At 51.6% G+C, this 19,512-nt stretch overlaps 2 protein-coding genes across 3 annotated transcripts in view; one reads left to right on the top strand and one right to left on the bottom strand.

Annotated features, from left to right (window-relative positions):
- The first annotated feature begins 8,580 nt into the window (after positions 1-8,580).
- LOC311617884 (CAMPATH-1 antigen-like) lies at positions 8,581-10,704 on the top strand. Its single transcript, XM_084874768.1, has 2 exons — positions 8,581-8,699; positions 10,184-10,704. The coding sequence occupies exons 1-2, from the start codon at positions 8,646-8,648 to the stop codon at positions 10,502-10,504; spliced, it is 375 nt and encodes a 124-aa protein (XP_084730894.1). The 5' UTR covers positions 8,581-8,645; the 3' UTR covers positions 10,505-10,704.
- Positions 10,705-11,203: 499 nt separating this feature from the next.
- Positions 11,204-19,512, bottom strand: part of CRYBG2 (crystallin beta-gamma domain containing 2) — a 31,968-nt gene continuing 23,659 nt past the window's right edge. The window contains exons 17-22 of one of the 2 annotated variants that reach the window (XM_084874823.1): positions 18,783-18,912; positions 15,616-15,755; positions 14,960-15,083; positions 13,155-13,313; positions 11,484-11,643; positions 11,204-11,388 (exon numbers count right to left, since the gene is read on the bottom strand). In XM_084874823.1, the coding sequence (XP_084730949.1) occupies positions 11,300-11,388; positions 11,484-11,643; positions 13,155-13,313; positions 14,960-15,083; positions 15,616-15,755; positions 18,783-18,912 (802 nt within the window). In that variant the 3' untranslated portion in view covers positions 11,204-11,299. The remainder of the gene's footprint in view (positions 11,389-11,483; positions 11,644-13,154; positions 13,314-14,959; positions 15,084-15,615; positions 15,756-18,782; positions 18,913-19,512) is intronic. The other variant, XR_014794199.1, reaches the window with a different exon arrangement.

The following is a 19,512-nucleotide window of genomic DNA, read 5'->3' as shown; positions in this document are numbered from 1 at the left end:
TATTCTTCTGTAGTCTTACATTGATCACATAATTTTTTGAATCAAATGATATGAAGTGATGGATGGGAATCAAATGTTATAAAGTGATGATAATGCTAACTCAAATAATAGAGAACCATCATTATTAAAATGAATGAATATTGTAAGAGTGAAATTATGGCACCATGAATGTTATTCGCATTCATTATTGGGAGGATGTAAGATATGACTTGCATGAGTAGAAGTATCTCAGGTGTCAAAATTAAAATAGCCAGAACTATTAGGTAGAATTTCTTGTTCTTAAAATAAAGATAGTGTGTTTTTGTCAGGGGGGAAGGGGGGGAGAAGAATGTTGGCCGAAACTGGTGTGGCTCAGTGGTAGAGCGTCGGTCTGTGGACTGAAAGGTCCCGGGTTCGATTCCTGTCAAGGGCATGTACCTTGGTTGCGGGCACATCCCCGGTAGGGGGTGTGCAAGAGGCAGCTGGTCGATGTTTCTCTCTCATCGACATTTCTAGCTCTCTATCCCTCTCTCCTCCTCTCTGTAAAAAATCAATAAAAAATATATATTAAAAAAAAAAAAAAGAATGTTGCATGGGCACTTGAGAAGAATGTATATTCTGCTGCTTTTGGGATAAAATGTTTAGTAAATATCCATTAAACCAACCTGATGCAGAAAAACAAACAAACAAACAAACAAACAAACTATGCTGGTAAGGGAGGCGCTCTGGCCTCGGGAGACCTGCTGTGCTCTGTTCAGTGCTTCCTGCCCCAGTAAGAGTGGGAAGCATGAATTGGCAGATATCTAGGCATCAGGCTTTACCACGTACCTTCCTTCTACCCAGGATCCTGTGAGGTCCTGCAGCAGGCACTCAGCAAGCATCGAGTGTGTGTGAGACAGATGGGAGCCCTCCAGCCTGGCAGGCCATTTTATTTTATTTTATTTATTTTTAAAAATATATTTTATTGATTTTGTACAGAGAGGAAGGGAGAGAGAGAGTTAGAAACATTGATGAGAGAGAGTCATCGATCAGCTACCTCTTGCACACCACCTATTGGGGATATGCCCGAAACCAAGGTACACATGCCCTTGACCTGAATCAAACCCGGGATCTTTCCGTCCCCAAGCCGACGCTCTATCCATTGAGCCAAACCGGTTTCGGCTTATTTTATTTTTTTAATAACGTTTATTGGGGGAAGTTGGAGCCTTATTATGAAAGGAAGCATTTTCATTGTAGAAATTTGGAAAATAATAATAGCTATAGATGAGACTATACTATGGGTCAGCATAACTTAAGTCTAGGAGGCTGGGCTCTGTCACGTGCTAGCTGGTTGTTCCTGCTGAAGCGACTGCCCTTTTCTGAGCCTCAGTTTCTGTATCTGTCATAGAGATCCTAATAAAAGCCTACTTCTTGGGATGATTGTGTAAACTAAATGTATCATAACTCTGCCATGTTATTTTTAAAAAGGTGTTTCCCAAAAACAAAGTTAAGAAAATGAGAGTCTAACCTCCTCTAATATTTATTTGTCTGGCCTCTATTTCTCTATTCCCCAATTGAAAGGGTTCTGAATATCGTTCCGAGGTCTCTGGGTTCCAAGCAGATGGGCGTTTCGGGAGGACATTGGAGGGCCATCTGTCCAGCTTCCAAGTTCACCCAGGATTCCCTTGACTCTGGGATGGTGGCCACTGGCCTCTTCATTCCGTCCCACAAAGGATGCCCTCTGCCTGACAATGGTGGGGAGGTCCTGGACCCGGAGAAGAGAGGTCCTAAATGAGGATCTCTCCTGGCCTGTTTTCCCACCTGTAGGAGACCCCAGCCCTGGAGTTAGAAGTCCCTACTCTTCAGAATAGACATAGTCCACTTTTCTTTTAGGTAATTTCCTGAAAGATCCTTATCAGCCATGACCCCTTTGGGACTAAAGTGTTTATTGGCTCTTTTGGCTCAGTGGAGAGAGCGTCAGCCTGCGGACCCAGTTGGTCCCGGGTTTGATTCCAGGCAAGGGCACATGCCTGGGTTGCAGGCTCAGTCCAACATTCAGGAGGCAACCAATCAATGAATCCCTCTCATCATTGATGTTTCTATCTCTTCCTCTCCCTTCCTCTCTGAAGTCAATAAAAATATATATATTTTAAAAGTACCTTCATGCCAAAACCGGTTTGGCTCAGTGGACTGAGCGTTGGCTTGGGGACTGGAGAGTCCCAGGTTTGATTCTGGTCAAGGGCATGTACCTTGGTTGTGGGCACATCCCCAGTGGGGTGCAGGAGGCAGCTGATCGGTGTTTCTCTCTCATTGATGTTTCTAGCTCTCTATCCCTCTCCCTCCCTCTCTGTAAAAAAATCAATAAAATATATGTTTTTTAAAAAGTACCTTCATATTATTAAAAAAACAAACAAAAAGAAAAGGGTGGGTGGAGGGGGAGTTTATTGGGACCCAGCAGCTCAGGAGGTAAAAGAAATAGAGGACAGACAGGTTCTCTAAGTTCATGCATTTCCTCAGCATAAACACCTTCCTCCTCTTCTTCACTCACATCACTGCCCCTTGGATCAACCCCTCACTTAGCATTTCAAGCCTTCATATTATGTGTTCTACCCTCCGCCCTTCTCAATATTCCAGAACCTACCATGCCACGTTCAGGCCTCTTCTTCCAGCGGGAACATCTCCTTTGCTTCTTCCCTTTGGGAACATCCTCCTCAGTCCTTCAAGAACTAGCTCACATGTTCCCTCCTTCATGAACACTCCCACTCTACAGCCTAGTAGTCCTGCTGCCACGAGAGCATTTCTTATTCAGAAATTATTTGTGATTTTTTTCCAGCATGTGTCTCCCTCTTGGACTATGAACTCCTCGGGGAAGGGACTCTCACTCATTCCTCTTGCCTGACACACAGTAGGTATCAATCAATTGCCTAAAATGGATGGATGAGCAGACAGACGGATGAAGATTTATCTCGGCGAGCTCTTGAGGTGCCATTGGGTCACAGCCCTCTTTCAGTGGGGATAAAGAATGCAAGCAAGCAGTTGAAACCAGTTTGGCTCAGTGGATAGAGCGTCGGCCTGCGGACTGAAAGGTCCCGGGTTCAATTCCGGTCAAGGGTATGTACCTTGTTTGCGGGCACATCCCCAGTAGGGGATGTGCAAGAGGCAGCTGATTGATGTCTCTCTCTCATCGATGTTTCTATTATAACTCTCTATCCCTCTCTCTTCCTCTCTGTAAAAAAATCAATAAAATAGATTTAAAAAAAAAAAAAGAATGCAAGTAGATTATCCTGTAAGATACGCTGTCACCCCTTCCCTTTCCTTCACACTTGCAGTATTCCATTCCATCATTGAGCTCAAGGACACACTGAGCACCTGCCCTTCATGGCACTGTGACGGGCCTTGGGGACAGTCATCAAGGAACACCATGAAACTGGAACAGGGAGTGGGCTGAGTGTTTTTGCATGCTTAGGTCCCTCTTTTTCTGCAGGTCTCAACACACAAACATTTACCTAGAAAGTGTTCTCTCATTTCCCTTTTCTTACCTTTCCCTCTTGACTTCTTCATAGCATTTACTGAAACCTGAATTGACACAATTTTTTGTCTTCCCCCATTTGAATGTCTGTTCCATAAGCACAGGAACTCTGCCTTTTTGTTCCATTCTATGTACCCATTGCCTAGACCAGTACCTGACACACGGCAGGCACTTAAGAAATACATTATGCTATAACATTTTCTCAGGATCTAGCTTCCAGTTCACGAATTCTCTCTTCATCTGTGTCCAATCTGATGATAAAGCTGGTTACTGAGTTCTTAATTTCTACTATTGTGTTTTTATGTTCTAGAAATTCCATTTGGTTCCTTTCAACAACTTCCAGTTCTCAATCTTGTCTTATGTATATTTGAATATGCTGAGCATTGCTATGTGAAAGTTTAGTTGGCAATTCCATTGTCTGGATCTTCCATGTAATTGTTTGTATTATTGTTTCTGTGAGGACTGGGCTGTTGTTTCCTATTCACTCTCACTCCTCCGATGCCGTATTTCATGGACCCAACCCAAAGCCTAGTTGGGGGTGAGGGATTTTACCTTCTCTTAATGGGTCTTGAACTATAGTTTTTCTATCTCTAGTCCCATACATTTGTAGAAAGCTCTGCCCCCTCCCTCTGCACTTTTTTTTTTTTTTCAACACCAAGAAATCCTTTAATTTTGTTGTTGTTTATCCTCAACTGAGGATATTTTTCCATTAGTTTTTTAAATCAATCTTTATTGTTCATATTATTACAAAGGTTCCTCATTTCTTCCCCCCCGCCCCCAGGTTTGTTTGCGGGCACATCCCACCCTCTGCCCTTTCCCCACCCCCCATTGTCCTCATCCATGGTGCACAGTTTATGTTCAGTCTCTACCCGCATCCACCATTTCTCTTTTCCCCCGGAGAATTGTCAGTCCACTCCCCTCCCGTATCTCTGATTCTATTATAATCAACATTTAATATTGTTCATTAGGTTTTTTAATTTCCTTGTTTTTTTAATTAATAAACTTTTATATTTTTAAGAATAAATTTTAAAATCTAATAATTTTAAACCTTGTTTTTTCTGCCCTGGGAACTGAGAAGCAAACTTGTTTACATGTAAACTTGCCCTTAGGCTATCAAAAGGCGTAGCCATAAAAATGTAAATGAACACATTGTTTATAGTTAGCTGCTGGCTGGAATTGGATTACCTGTTCTGGGTGGGAAGGGCTTGTCCTCCCCTTTCTCCATTAAAATTAAGGTGTTAGCTTTAAAACTTCTTTTTGGCAAGAGACCTTAAACTTTCAGAACTTTAAATTTTTCAGGTAGCAAATCAATTACTTAGCATTTTCTCAAATCAATAATACTTCCACATTCCCAAGGATACACTTCAAACAAAAGACACAACCAAATAGATCAACCAACGTCATCCAGAGCCCACACAAGGCACTCACAGATCAACACCCCAGCGCTACAACAACTCAACACATCCAGATCTAAGCCTTCATCACTTGATTCAGCAGACCCTCAGGTTCCCTTAAAAGTTTCCAGCCATGTCTGAGAAGCAGCTCTGGGGCATGGGCAGGCGAGGAGTGGGCTGTTCCAGACCTGGCTGCTCAGGGCCTGGCAGCTGCTATTCCGAGCCTGGCTGCTCCGGGCCCAGCTGCTGCCACTCCAGGCCTGGCTGCTGCTGTTCTGGGCCTGGCTGCTCCCGACCCAGCTGCTCCAGGTCCGGCCACTCCGGGCCTGGCCTCTTCCAGCCTGGCTGCTCCGGGCCTGAATGCTTCAGGTCTGGATGCTCCAGGTCCGGCTGCTCTGGGCCCAGCTACTGCCACTCCTGGCCCAGCTGCTGCCACTCCGGGGCTGGCTGCTGCTGCTTCGGGCCTGGCTGCTCCCGACCCGGCTGCTCTGGGCCCAGCTGCTCCGGGTCCGGCCACTCCGGGCCTGGCCACTTCCGGCCTGGCTGCTTCGGGCCTGGCTGCTCCCGACCTGGATGCTCCCAACCCGGCTGCTCCGGGCCCAGCTGCTACAGGTCCGGCCGCTCCGGGCCTGGCCGCTCCCTGCCTGGCTGCTGCTTCTCCAGGCCTGGCTGCTGCTGTTCCAGGCCTGGCTGCTCCTGACCCAGCTGCTCTGGGCCTGGTTGCTCTGGGCCTGGCTGCTCCGGGCTTGGCTGCTGCTGCTCCGGGCCTGGCTGCTCCCAACCTGGCTGCTCCAGGCCTGGATGCTGCTACTTCGGGCCTGGCTGCTCCCTACCTGGTGGCTCTGGGTCTGGCTGCTTTGGGCCTGGCCGCCCTGGGCTTGGCCGCCGCTGCCCCAGGCCTGGCTGCCACTGCCCTGGGCCTGGCCGCTCTGGGCCTGGCCACTCTGGGCCTGGCCACTGCCGCTCTAACATTCTGTCCATTTTTTTTTTTTTAAACGCATTTATGTTTCAATGTTGACTGATGAGTTCTGTCTTAATCTTTGATTTTTCAAGATCTTCTTTATATACTTTCTTAAGTAATTTTACTATCTTTTGATTTCTATAACTTGATTTCTTCACATTGAAAACTTCTTCAGTTTCTTCCTCCTTGTCCTGGGAGCTCAGCAGGCTGGCCCCCAGCGCCCCTTTGTTCTCTGCAGCCTCCTGCACAGCTTCAGCCTGTTGCCGGAGTCGGCACCGCCAAGGAAGCAGCCTCCGGCCTCAGCTCTGTGGCCCGTGATCAGTGGTCGAGGGCCCAGCGGCACCTTGCCCCCCAGGGGCCCTGTCACCTGGCTCCTTGCCAGCACCCGGCGGCGGCGGCTCCTGCTCATCACGCTCTTCCTAGTCTGGAGCTTTTGTCTCCTTCCCGCTAAGGCAGTCTAGCATCAGAGTCAACAGTCCGTCCTCTGCGCGCAATGTGTGCGACTCCGGTGGCTCTGCCTTTTGCCATTCCCCTGGGACTCCGCCCCACAGCCCAGGCTCCCTCTGTTTGAGCCTGGGTCCCCAGGGTCTGGCCTAGAACTGGGGTTCAGCGCTGTCGGGTCTGGGGTTCAGCACATTCCAGAACTTTTATCTCCTTCCCGCTAGGGAACGCCAACCCCTCCGGCTCGGTCCTCTCCGCACGCCCGCGCAGCATGTCTCCGTACCTTAGGCTTCCACAGCTCCTCTGATTTTCCTTCTGGTTTTGTCTTTCCTTCTCATTGTAGAATTTTCAGTCAGTCGACCTCCTGTAGCTGTGGGCAATGTCCATTTTATATTTTAGTTGTATTTTATTGAAATTGTTGTGTGCAGCTGTGGCTAGGTGTTTACCTGTGCAGCCATCTTGGATCCTCCAGAAACCTTACTCTTCTCCATTGATTTTTAAGGAGAGTGGAAGAGAGAGGGAAAGACAGAGAGAAACATCCATGTAAGAGAAACACATGCCCTGACCAGGGCCTGGGCGTGGGAGGAGCCTGCACAAAATCAATAAAATATATTTTTTTTAAAAAGAGAGAGATCTGGATTCAAGTTCAAATGAGACTAGCTCTACCATTTATTACATTGGGCAAGTCAGTTTAGTCATCTTCTTGTCCCTCCGCTAGCCCCCCTTCCATCCATCCTAGATTGACACAAACAACCCATGTGCTATATTCTTTAAAAAAAAAAAAAAAAAAAAAAAAAATATATATATATATATATATATATATATATATATATATATATATATATACACACACACACACACACACACACACACACACACATACATATATATATACACACACACACACACCTCGTATTTTCCGGCGTATAAAACGACTTTTGAAACGAAAGAAGGTCAACCGAAAATCGGGGCAAAAGACCAAAATTGCACAAAAATTACCTGCAGATCTTGACAGCAAAGTAAGTCTTTTCTTTGAAGTGGGGGGTAGTCTTATACAGCGAATATAGGCCTAAACCTATGTTTTAACTGTAAAAATTAGTGGGTCGTCTTATACGCCGGAAAATGCGGTGTGTGTGTGTGTGTGTGTGTGTGTGTGTATAAAATTGATTTTTTTACAGAGAGGAAAGGAGAGGGATAGAGAGTTAGAAACACCGATGAGAGAGAAACATCGACCAGCTGCCTCCTGCACAGTCCCCACTGGGGATGTGCCCACAACCAAGGTTCATGCCCTTGACCGGAATCGAACCTAGGACCTTTCAGTCCGCAGGCCAACGCTCTATCCACTGAGCCAAACCAGTTTGGGCTATATTCTTTACCCAAATCACAAAATGCTAGGTCTGAAGAAACTTCTGAAATGTTCGCTATAGTCTTCCTATTTGAAATGAGAAATGTGAGGCTGAAAGGAAATGGGCCCACTGAAAGCTGGATCCCCAGGTTACTAACACCGGGCTCCTCTGTTTTCACAGAAATCTACTCTCCCATCCCATCCCAAATGTTAATGTTCTGCACCTATGGAGCCACATACAACCTTACCTCTCAACCTAAATCTATCCCAACCTCTTCTCTTTTAGCTCCTGGAACCCTGCCCCAACCTTATTATTTTTATTTTTAATCCTCACCTCATGAGGACATTTTTCCAATGATTTTTTAGAGACAGGGAAAGACAGGGAGCAATATCAATGTGAGAGAAGCACATCAATTGGTTGCCTTCTGCATGACCAGCAGAGGAGGAGCCTGCAACAAGGTACATGCCCTTGACCAGAATCGAACCCGGGACCCTTCAGTCCACAGGCCGATGCACTATCCACTGAGCCAAACTGGCTAGGGATTTTTTTTTTTAAGTATATACTATTTACTGTGTTCACACGTTTAAATGGGTTATATTGCACTTAATCCTATGGCTGTTCTTTTGCTAAAAGCTCAGAAAGGTACAGTTTCTGGCCTAGGGTTCCAGAGTTGATAGGTAATTAAACTAGGGCTCAATCCCCAGTAGGCATTGCTCCAAGCCCGGAGCCCCTGAGTACTGCCCCACAGCTGCCCCTTGTTTTTCCACTTCCTATCCCTTGGGATGGGTCTGGGTCCAGAATGTATTGTCCGCCAGGGTCCTAGAACCTAGGGCCAGTGTCCTCAACCCTGAAATCTGTGGGAAAAAAAGAAAAAAAAGAAAAAAAAAAGGAAGCACCATCCCCCCCCCCCTTAGGCCCTCCTCCCTCTCCCTTTCACCCCGCCTCTCTGGTTCAAAACCAGCGCACCAGGCAGCACTGTGCTCATTTCCAAAAGCTGCTACCCAGATCCTCCCAAGATGAAGGGCTTCTACTTCCTCCTAGTCACCACCATCTTCCTGATTATGATCCAGGTAAGAGCAGCACCCAGCCCTTGGCACCACTGCCCAAGATTCCCCAGACCTGCTTGCGTCGGAGGAAGCAGGTGTCCACAGACTCCTGGGCACCCCGTCTTCTCCCGGGGGAACAGAGGCAGAAAGGGCCCAGGGGGGCAAACCAAGGACCAAGGGGGGTCTGGCTCCCTGCCTCCCAGCCCTTCTGGCTGTGTTCAGACTTCCTTGAGGCTGCCCCCAACAGAAGCCTGTCACTGAGGCTGGGAGCACGCTCAGGGTGCCAGGAACCCTGACGCACCCGAGGGGCGCTGTGGAGGCCTGGTGAACGTGGAGGCCTGGGAAGACAGCCCCGAGTGAGGGTGGCATCAGCCCACAAGGAACCTGGGGCAATGGTTTTATTGGAAGGGGCCAGGAAATGATCGTGTGGAACCTGATCCTTTTGGGAGGTGGCGGGGAGCCCCCAGGGAGAGAAGCCTAGCTGTTCTGAACGTAGAGAAGGGAGAAATCCCCCACTCCGGAAATGGGCAACGGCTCAAAGCCCTGCTCTTCCCGGAGGCAGCTTTAGCAGCTTCCCGGGCCCAGAGGGCTCTGGTCAGTGTAAGAGCTGGGAGCCATGGAGTTCTGGACCCAGAGCAGCTTGATGGAGCATCAAGAGCAGCTTGAGCGCTATCGCAAACAGCTTTATCTCCATCGAGAGCAGCTTTAGCTGCAGCTTGACCAAGCATTGAGAACAGTTTGATCACCATCTGGCCACGTCCTCGGGCAGGAAATTGTACTCTCCCCATCCTTCCATCCACCCACCCACATTTTGGCAGGTGCCTTCCCATGTGACACCCCCTCCCCCTGCACCCCTCCACTGTAATGTGCTCTTCTCCCCATTCAGAATACGAGCAAACTGAGGCTCAGATAGGTTAAGCCTCTGGCCCAACTGGTAAGGTCAGGGGGGCTAAATCATTGGTGTGACTGCAGAAGACTACACTCACCAGTTAGTAAGTCTGGTCCCAGGGCTCCCTCTGGTGGTAGAGGGATGCCTTACACCCGAGTCCCAGATGAGCTGGGAGGGGAGAAGGCAGCTGGAGGAACTGGGGGTCTGGAGATGACAGGAAGGTTCTGTTGGAGGCGGGCTAGGGACTGTGTCAAGGCAGGAAGCAGCCAACTGTCTCCATGGGAACTGGTGACAGGCGTCATGATCATGGGACAGAGAAGTGACCACTATTGCACTGGGTAGGGGAATCTCTGTCTCTAAACCACATGTGTCAAACACAAGGCCCGCAGGCCAAATCCAGCCCGCCAGGCCTTGCAATGTGGCCCGCACCGCGCTGTCATCACTGCACTCCGCTGTCAGTTTATGACATTGTCAGTTTATGACTGTTCAGTAAACCATTTGGCCCGCGATTTAGGCTGGATTTTAGATTTTGGCCCCTTCTCTGATTGAGTTCGACACCCCTACTCTAAACAAACGTGACGTTCAAAAGCCCCCTGAGCTTGCCCCACTTCTCTTGCAGATACAGAGTGGAATCTTGCAAAACAGTTTCGCAACTACCACCCGTGCCACCACTACCACCACCAAATCAGCCACCTCCCTCAAATCCGCCACCTCCGCCAACTCTGCCACCTCCGCCAACTCTGCCACCTCCGCCAAATCTGCCACCTCCGCCACCTCCGCCAGCTCCGCCACCTCCGCCAGCTCCTCCATCTCCTCCACTACCGCCATCCAAGCCATCGATAAAATCAAGGGCGGGGCCCCGGCACTCAGTGGCCTGGGCAGTGGCAGTGTGCTCATCTTCTTGACCAACACCCTCATCCAGCTCCTCCACCTCAGCTGAGGTGGCATGCCGCAGCCCTAGCCCTGTGTCCTCTGAGACATGGCGAGAGAAACTCCCCATCCCCAGTCCTTGGGAGGGGTTGATACCAGAGGTCACCAGTTGAGGAAACTGACAGAAAGTGGCTTGGGGGCAATAGCGTACAGAGGGAGGTACTGTTAGCATCACACAGCTGGGGGTCAATAAAGTTGTCGTGTACCTGGAGCTGGGGCCTATGTGTGGTCACTGACATCAAGGGTCCCCAAACTCCAGGTCTGCAACAGCACGGAGAAGCCACGCATGCCCCCCTCAGCAGGGGGTGGTGCCAGGGAGCCCCCACTCCAGCTTCCCTGATCCTGAGGCTCCTCCCCTTAGGATCACCTTGCAGAGACCTGACATTTCGTCATCAGAACCCTCCCCTGGACCTGTGAGTTCCCTGAGGGTAGGGCCCAGGGGCTTGGTCATGTGCATGTCCCCCACAGCCCGGTGCCAGACCCGGCTCAGAGGGGGCTAAATCATTGGAGTGACTGCAGAAAAGACTACACTCACCAGTTAGTAAGTCTGGACCCAGGGCTCCCTCTGGTGGCAGAGGGAGGCCTTACACCCGAGCCCCAGATGAGCTGGGAGGGAAGAAGCCAGCCTGGATGGAGGGAGACCAAGGCAGGTGAAGGAACCTCACCCCATTCGCAGATACCAAGTGCACAGAGAGGAGGACGCCCAGGAGGATATTAGAAAACAACTCATGTTACACAACAACAACAACAACACACTTATAAAAACATTCCATCCCGAGGGAGGGGGAGGGGGAGGGGTAGAGTATCAGAGCACATGAACAGTCCAGATCTGGGAAGCCCTGTCCTTGGTTGGCTCCCACAGCACCACGTGGTCCCGGTCGTAGCCCCGGCCGCCTGGGGAGGAGTGAGAGATGGGGAGAGAGATGGTCAGAGCGAGCTGGGGACTCCGTGGCCCTCAGTGCCTCCTCCCGCGCACACCCCCACCTTACCCTTCACATCCAGGATCCGACCCTCAAACATCTGGCTGCAGATGTGGCCCAGTTCGTTGATGCTCCAGGTCTGGCGGGGCAGGCGGCTCTCGGCCCACAGCACCACCTTGGAGCCCGGGCTGGGGGGGCCGATCACCTGCAGGCTCATGGTGGGGGCCACCTGAGGCCCCAGGAGGGCATCAGGCACTGTTCCTCTCCACAGGGACCCCTGCCCCCCAAAGAAAGACACCCCTGGACAGGCCCAGCTCTAAATCCTTATGGACTGTGGTCTTGCGCAAATCTCTCAATCCTCCTAAACGTTGGTTTCCGTGGAGATGGGAATCCCTGAGGGCGGGTTGTTGTGAGGGTGAGAAGTCATACAAGGGCTGGAAAACTATGAGTTCCTCCAGGAAACCTCCCGTGACTGACGCCCAAAACACAGGCCTTCGCACCAGACAAGCCTCGACAGACACACTGACGGGCTATGTGACTTTCAGCCACTTACCTAAATTCTCTGTACTCAGCTCTCCTACCCTGTTAAACGGAGAGTCAGATGGAATCTGCCCACAGTACCCTCTGAGGATTCAAGAGGGAAGCATGTTGCCCTAAACAGTTTGGCTCAGTGGATAGAGTGTCGGGCTGCGGACTGAAGGGTCCCAGGTTCGATTCCAGTCAAGGGCATGTACCTGGATTGCAGGCACATCCCCAGTGGGGGGTTGTGCAGGAGGCAGCTGATGGATGACTCTCTCTCATTGATGTTTCTAATTCTCTGCCCCTCTCCCTTCTTCTCGGTAAAAAAAAATCAATTATATATATATATATATATATATATATATATATATATATATATATATATATATATATATATATTTTTTTTTTTTTTTTTAAGAGGGATGCATGTGAAGGGCTTAGCATGGCACCGGGTACAGAGCCAGTGTTCCCTTTCATTCTAAGTCAAAGACAAACCCTTTTAAGAGCCCGTGAGGATCCTCACTCCCATAACCTTTCTGACATCATCTGCTACTTCCTTCCTCAATCCCTTCACTCCAGTCCCTCTGGTGGCCTTGCGAGTCCTCGAAAATGCCGGGCATGCTCCTACCTCAGGGCCTTTGCACGTTCAGTTCCCTCTGCTAGGAACACCCTTCCCTGGGGGCCTGCACGGCTGCCTCTCCAGACATCATCGCCCAGAACGGGCTCTCCCTGTCAGAGCCACTGCCGTTGCCTGTTTCTTTTCCTCGCTCACTGGTTCTCTATGGCAGCCATTTCCACCCGCTGTGTCGCAAGGATTTTTGAAACGTGCAGTACCTGACTATTTAGTCAGCGCCACTGGCCTCTTTTCCCTCAGGCTGTCAAATAAAAAATGACAACAGCCAACAGTGCTCAGGAGATGTTTGTGGAGTGAATCTACCATTACTACCAGGACCCAAGTTCGGTCACAGGATTTCAGAGCCGGGAAGTCCCTCAGAAGCATGTGGTTCAAGGCCTCTGTTTTGCAGATGAGGGACCGAGGCCCAGAGGAGAGTAAAATGGCCCCGGGGTGGATGCACAGCCTGCATTCTCCAGGCCCTCTTGGTGTCTGAGGGTCGCTCTGACCCATGGCTGGTCCTGTTACTGGCTGGGCCGGCACTCCCCACGCTGAGCCTGTGAATGCCCGGGGCCCTGGAGTCCCTGTCTCAGCCCCCAAACCGGTACCTGGTTCTTCAGCAGCCCATCTTCGTAGTACCAGACGCAGCTACCTCCAGCTCCAGGTTCAGAAACCACCACGCGGCCCGCCTTCATGTCTTCCACGTGGTCTGGCACTGCCAGGAAGCCCCCCAGGGCCACGTTCCAGAGGCGGAAATAAGCCCGGCGCTGGGGAGGGGAGGGAGCTGAGAGTCAGGGCTCCCGGGGCAGAGATGCTCCCACCTGGGCTCCCAACACCCATAATTCTGGACCCCCCAGCACCCCAAGCCCCAAAGCCCTCATTCCTGCCCCTACACCACCCCTGGCCCTCCTTTAGGTCGCCCCTTGTTTCCCACACAAACACCAAAGTCCCACCCAGAGCACACAGCCACACCCATACAGTTCCGTGTCCACAGACACCCACAGACGGGTGCAGAGGGACACGCTGGCAGATGCACCCAGGGTCCACGTGGTTGCACAGAAGTTTGCAGCAGAGACAAACACACAGATCCTCAGAGCCACGCAAACTCACACATCCTAATGGGTGCACGGGTCCCCCGCCGCCTCCGCACCCGGCACCCATGTTTGCTGAAAGGATGGGTGCATGGAGGTGTTCAGAAGTGCACCCACCCCCACGCCAAAGAGGGGCCGTGGTGCAGCAGACACCGCGCTGTCAGTGTCAGGTCAGGCTCTAACCGGCTGGGACCTCGGACACTGGTGAGGGCCGAAACAGTAATGAGAATCGCAGCTAATATTTGTTGGGTGTTCACCCACTCAAGCACTGTGCTAAGGACTTTACGTACATTATTTTTCTTCATTCCTCAAATCAGCTCCATCGTATGTGTTACCCTGTTTTAACGATGAAACTGAGGTCCAGGAAGTACAGAGCTTGCCCAAGATTGCAGAGTAAATCTTGGCCTTGCTTTCCCAGCTGTACAATGCGGGCGTTGGAGAAAACCTCTGAGGTTTCTCCCAGCACTGATGTGCTAAGAGCCGGTGAATGCAGGGACCACACACACTCTCTCAACAGGCCACAGACACATGGAGTCATAAACACACAAACCACAGGTCACCAACACAGACACATGGACACAAATGACTGCCCAGACACAGAAATGCCCTCTGACAGCACGTACACACACCACACACACACACACACACACACACACATCCCAGGGCCATGCCTCCACATTAACGCACAGGTAAGAAATCAGACACATGGCCAGACATGTGGAATCAGCATTGTCCAAAGTGAGGTGTGCTTACTACATGAGATAATTTTTACTCCTACATGGATAAACTTATGGTTAAAAATGTAATGGCAACCCTAGCTGGTTTGGCTCAGTGGACAGAGCTTCAGCCAGCAGACTAAAGGGTCCCAGGTTCGACTCCTGTCAAGGGCACATGCCCAGGTTGTGGGCTCAATCCCCAGTAGGGAGCATGCAGGAGGCAGCTGATCAATGATTCTCTCTCATCACTGATGTTTCTATATCTCTCTCTCCCTCTCCCTTCCTCTCTGAAATCAGTAAAAATATATTCTAAAAAAAAATGTAATAGCAGTAAAAAAAATTTTAATGGTAATGAATTTATTATGTTTCCTATTAATAAAAAATCATCCATCCACATCAAACCCATGACTTTCTGACTATTACTCCTTAGGATAAGGATAGAGTAGGAACAAATGGTGCTCATTTAGAAAAAAATATTAAGAAGATAATGGTTCAAGAGGAATGACGATGTGGCGAAAATTGTGACAGAAGCACCAACATGCTGAGTTTGGGAAACACACAGAGACACACACCCAGATGGACACACTCAGCCTGGCGTGTACCCACCTGCTTGATGGGGTAGAGGGAGCCCACCCGCTGAGTCCCACTGTAGGTCAGCCAGTTCGTGATCTCGCAGCTGCCCACCAGCCACTGGCGGCCCCGGAAGTCACTGTGCTCACACAGCACCCAGCTGGGGCCCAGCAAGTGCCAGAGACAGGCAGACAGACAGACAGACAGACACAGACAGACAGACACACACACAGACAGACACAGACAGACAGACACAGACAGACAGACACACACAGACAGACACACACAGACACACAGACAGACAGACAGACAGACACAGACAGACAGACAGACACACAGACACAGACAGACAGACAGACAGACACAGACAGACAGACACACACACACAGACAGACGGAAAGGTGGAAAAGAAGGCATGAATGTCAGAACTTCCTCCACCTCCCTTCCTCTCCTGCTGGGACTCCTCCGCCTGGGGTTGGGGTCCCAGGCTGAGAGGGGGAGGCTGGGAGGAGGATGGAGGTTCGCAGGGCAGAGGAGGGTCCTGAAGAGCCCCTTCCAAGCCTGAGGACCAGTGACCCTCCTCCGTTCACCCCTCCCTCCCTCCTGGCTGGGATGGGGGGGGAGACCCACCCTCTGAGTGCCCTCAGGGAAGAAGCCTGGAACCAGCCCCTGCCCCCCCACAGCCCACTCACGTGCCCCCCTGGATCCGCACGGACAGCACGTGGTTGTTGAAGCCCTCGGCCTGCAGACTCCGCACCTCGCTGTTGAGCTCGATCTCCTTCCCCTCGAAGCACTCCAGTCCATACAGGAAGATGGACGGCTCGGAAAAGTGCTGGGGGCCAGGCATTGGGAAGGGTGAGACCACGGCAGGGCAGCCCCAGACTCAGCCCCCTGACTCCCAGAGGGGTGCTCAGGCCTTCTTCCCGCTGAGCTGCACCCACAGGGCTCCTGACTCCTGCACAGCGCTGGCTGGGTCCCCCAGCCTCTCAGATGCAGCCTGTGCCAGACTAGGCCCCCCCATGCCCCTCAGCCCTTCTCCCCAGTATATGGCCTGTCAAAGACTAATATACTAATCATACTGTTAATCACAGTAGTTCTCATGTATTTGAGGCTTACCTCATGCCCGATTCTGTGCTAAGCACTTTACCTGACCTCATTCTAACTTCTCAACAACCCCATAAGGTAGGGCCTGTTATCATATCCCTGCTCAGCAGAGGGGAAACTGAGGCTGGAGAAGATTAAACCCCTGAAGCTGAGCTTCAGAACCGCGTCTGTCTGCCTTCAGAGCCCAGAGAGTAGTAAAGAGCTTAGACTCAGGAGCTGGGCTGCCTCAGGGAGAACCTGGCTCTGCCTGTTACCAGCTGTGTGACCTGGAGCAAGTCACATGACCTCCCTGTGCCTCAGTTTTCACATCTGGAAAAGGGAGATGGGAATAGTCACACACCATATAGGGTGGTGGTGCCTTAGTATATGGAAAACCTTAAAATATATATATGTAAGAGAGGAAGGGAGAGGGAGAGAGAAATAGAAACATCAATGATGAGAGAGAATCATTGACCGGCTGCCTCCTGCACACCTCACACTGGGGATTGAGCCCACAACCTGGGCATTTGCCCTGACTGGGAATCAAACCACGACTGCCTTGTTCATAGGTCGACACTCAACCACTGAGCCATGCCGGCAGGGCTGAAAGCCTTTTTTAAAAAGCCGGGACCATGGGCTTTGAGCATGGTGTGTGTTCAGTGGAACGTGGGCTCTGAGGCGGTGTGTGTTCAGTGGGACGTGGGCTCTGAGGACGGTGTGTGTTCAGTGGGACGTTGGCTCTGAGGACGGTGTGTGTTCAGTGGAACGTGGGCTCTGAGGACAGTGTGTGTTCAGTGGGACGTTGGCTCTGAGGACAGTGTGTGTTCAGTGGAACGTGGGCTCTGAGGACAGTGTGTGTTCAGTGGGAGGTGGGCTCTGAGGACGGTGTGTGTTCAGTGGGACGTGGGCTCTGAGGACAGTGTGTGTTCAGTGGAACGTGGGCTTTGAGGACAGTGTGTGTTCAGCGGGAGGTGGGCTTTGAGGACGGTGTGTGTTCAGTGGGACGTGGGCTCTGAGGCGGTGTTTGTTCAGTGGGACGTGGGCTGTGAGGACAGTGTGTGTTCAGTGGGACGTGGGCTCTGAGGCGGTGTGTGTTCAGTGGGACGTGGGCTGTGAGGACGGTGGGTGTTCAGTGGAACGTGGGCTGTGAGGACGGTGTGTGTTCAGTGGGACGTGGGCTCTGAGGCGGTGTGTGTTCAGTGGGACGTGGGCTCTGAGGCGGTGTGTGTTCAGTGGAACGTGGGCTGTGAGGACGGTGTGTGTTCAGTGGGACGTGGGCTTTGAGGACAGTGTGTGTTCAGTGGAACATGGGCTTTGAGGACGGTGTGTGTTCAGTGGAATGTGGGCTGTGAGGACCGTGTGTGTTCAGTGGGACGTGGGCTGTGAGGACGGTGTGTGTTCAGTGGGACGTGGGCTCTGAGGACGGTGTGTGTTCAGTGGAATGTGGGCTGTGAGGACGGTGTGTGTTCAGTGGGACGTGGGCTCTGAGGACAGTGTGTGTTCAGTGGGACGTGGGCTCTGAGGACGGTGTGTGTTCAGTGGAACGTGGGCTGTGAGGACGGTGTGTGTTCAGTGGGACGTGGGCTGTGAGGACGGTGTGTGTTCAGTGGGATGTGGGCTTTGAGGACGGTGTGTGTTCAGTGGGACGTGGGCTCTGAGGACGGTGTGTGTTCAGTGGAACATGGGCTTTGAGGACGGTGTGTGTTCAGTGGAATGTGGGCTCTGAGGACGGTGTGTGTTCAGTGGGACGTGGGCTCTGAGGACAGTGTGTGTTCAGTGGAACGTGGGCTTTGAGGACGGTGTGTGTTCAGTGGAACATGGGCTCTGAGGACGGTGTGTGTTCAGTGGGACGTGGGCTCTGAGGACGGTGTGTGTTCAGTGGAACGTGGGCTTTGAGGACAGTGTGTGTTCAGTGGAACATGGGCTTTGAGGACGGTGTGTGTTCAGTGGAACGTGGGCTCTGAGGACGGTGTGTGTTCAGTGGGACGTGGGCTCTGAGGACGGTGTGTGTTCAGTGGGACGTGGGCTCTGAGGACAGTGTGTGTTCAGTGGAACGTGGGCTGTGAGGACGGTGTTTGTTCAGTGGGACGTGGGCTCTGAGGACGGTGTGTGTTCAGTGGGACGTGGGCTCTGAGGCGGTGTGTGTTCAGTGGAACGTGGGCTTTGAGGACAGTGTGTGTTCAGTGGAATGTGGGCTTTGAGGACGGTGTGTGTTCAGTGGAACGTGGGCTCTGAGGACAGTGTGTGTTCAGTGGGACGTGGGCTCTGAGGACAGTGTGTGTTCAGTGGGACGTGGGCTCTGAGGACGGACGGTGTGTGTTCAGTGGACCTCAGTGCTGGGCTCCTGATGCCACTGCTGGCCCCCCCAGGGCCGATCACCACGTCCTCCTCTCCGGGCCACTTCTCTCCAGCCCTCCCCTGGCCCAGGACATCACGATGTATTCTGGCTTACTGTCTTGACCCACCCCTGCCTTATAACAGTTACAATACTATCTTAACGCACTGCCTTGACCCACCCCTCTGCTCTCTGCATGACAGCAGAGCCATCTTGAGGCCCTGGGTTTCTTGAAGGTGGGCTGTGTCTGATTTATGTCATTGTTCCCAGGACCTATCTTGGCAGGTACTTGAAAAATCTCTAGTAAGCCCTGGGGTTAGGGGACCTGGGGAAGTTCTGGGGAAGACAGGATTCAAGCCCCACCAGCCCCCCACACAGTGAGAAGAGGCCTGGGACACCCCCAGCAGCACCCCCTCCCCTAACACGGAACGGGGCACTCACCAGGGGGACCTTCCGCAGGGAGCCCAGGACCGTGGAGGCCAGACAGCCCATGGCCGTGAGCGTGGGGAACTCGCCCTCGGAGAGAATGTGCTGGTCGCCCTCAAAGTTCTTCTCATCAAACAGGATCCAGCTGGGGAAGGGGAGGGTGGGGGACACGAGTGGGGGGGGGATTGGAGCCTGTCCAGGCCCCCGAGATACGGCAGAGTGGGTGCAGGCTTGGTCGTGACCCCCGACCCAGGGGAAGCCGAGGGTGAGCAGGCACTGGGTCAGACTTTAAAAAGGACTGACTGAAATTATACTGCCCCTCAGAAGGGAAATTTGGTAACATCAAGCAAAACTACATATACAATTACCCAGTAATCTTATTTCTTAGGATCTATCCCAAGGACCCCCTCCAAAAACATAAAATGACACATGGAAACACGACCACTCATTACAGCACTGTTTGCAATGGCAAAAAGTGGGGGCAGCCCAAATGTCCATGAGTAGGGGATTGGTTGAATATACTAAGAATGTGGAGTATAGCTGGTTTGGCTCAGTGGACAGAGCGTCGGCCTATGGACTGAAGGGTCCCGGATTCAATTCTGGTCAAGGGCACATGCCCAGGTTGCGGGCTTAATCCCCAGTGTGGGGCCTGTGGGGGCAGCCAATCAATCATTCTCTCTCATCATTGATGTTTTTATCTATCCCTCTCCCTTCCTCTCTGAAATCTATTTAAAAAAAGAATGTG

This window comes from Pipistrellus hanaki (genome assembly GCF_964339955.1).
Source record: "Pipistrellus hanaki genome assembly, chromosome: 2".
Taxonomy (NCBI): Eukaryota; Metazoa; Chordata; class Mammalia; order Chiroptera; family Vespertilionidae; genus Pipistrellus; species Pipistrellus hanaki.
This window is presented reverse-complemented; position numbering and strand designations above follow the sequence as displayed.

Excerpts from the sequence above, each read along its gene's own strand:
- LOC311617884 (XM_084874768.1), top strand. The coding sequence starts at position 8,646 with ATGAAGGGCTTCTACTTCCTCCTAGTCACCACCATCTTCCTGATTATG. Across the intron at positions 8,700-10,183 it reads TCTTCCTGATTATGATCCAG|ATACAGAGTGGAATCTTGCA; the intron begins GTAAGAGCAGCA and ends CTTCTCTTGCAG.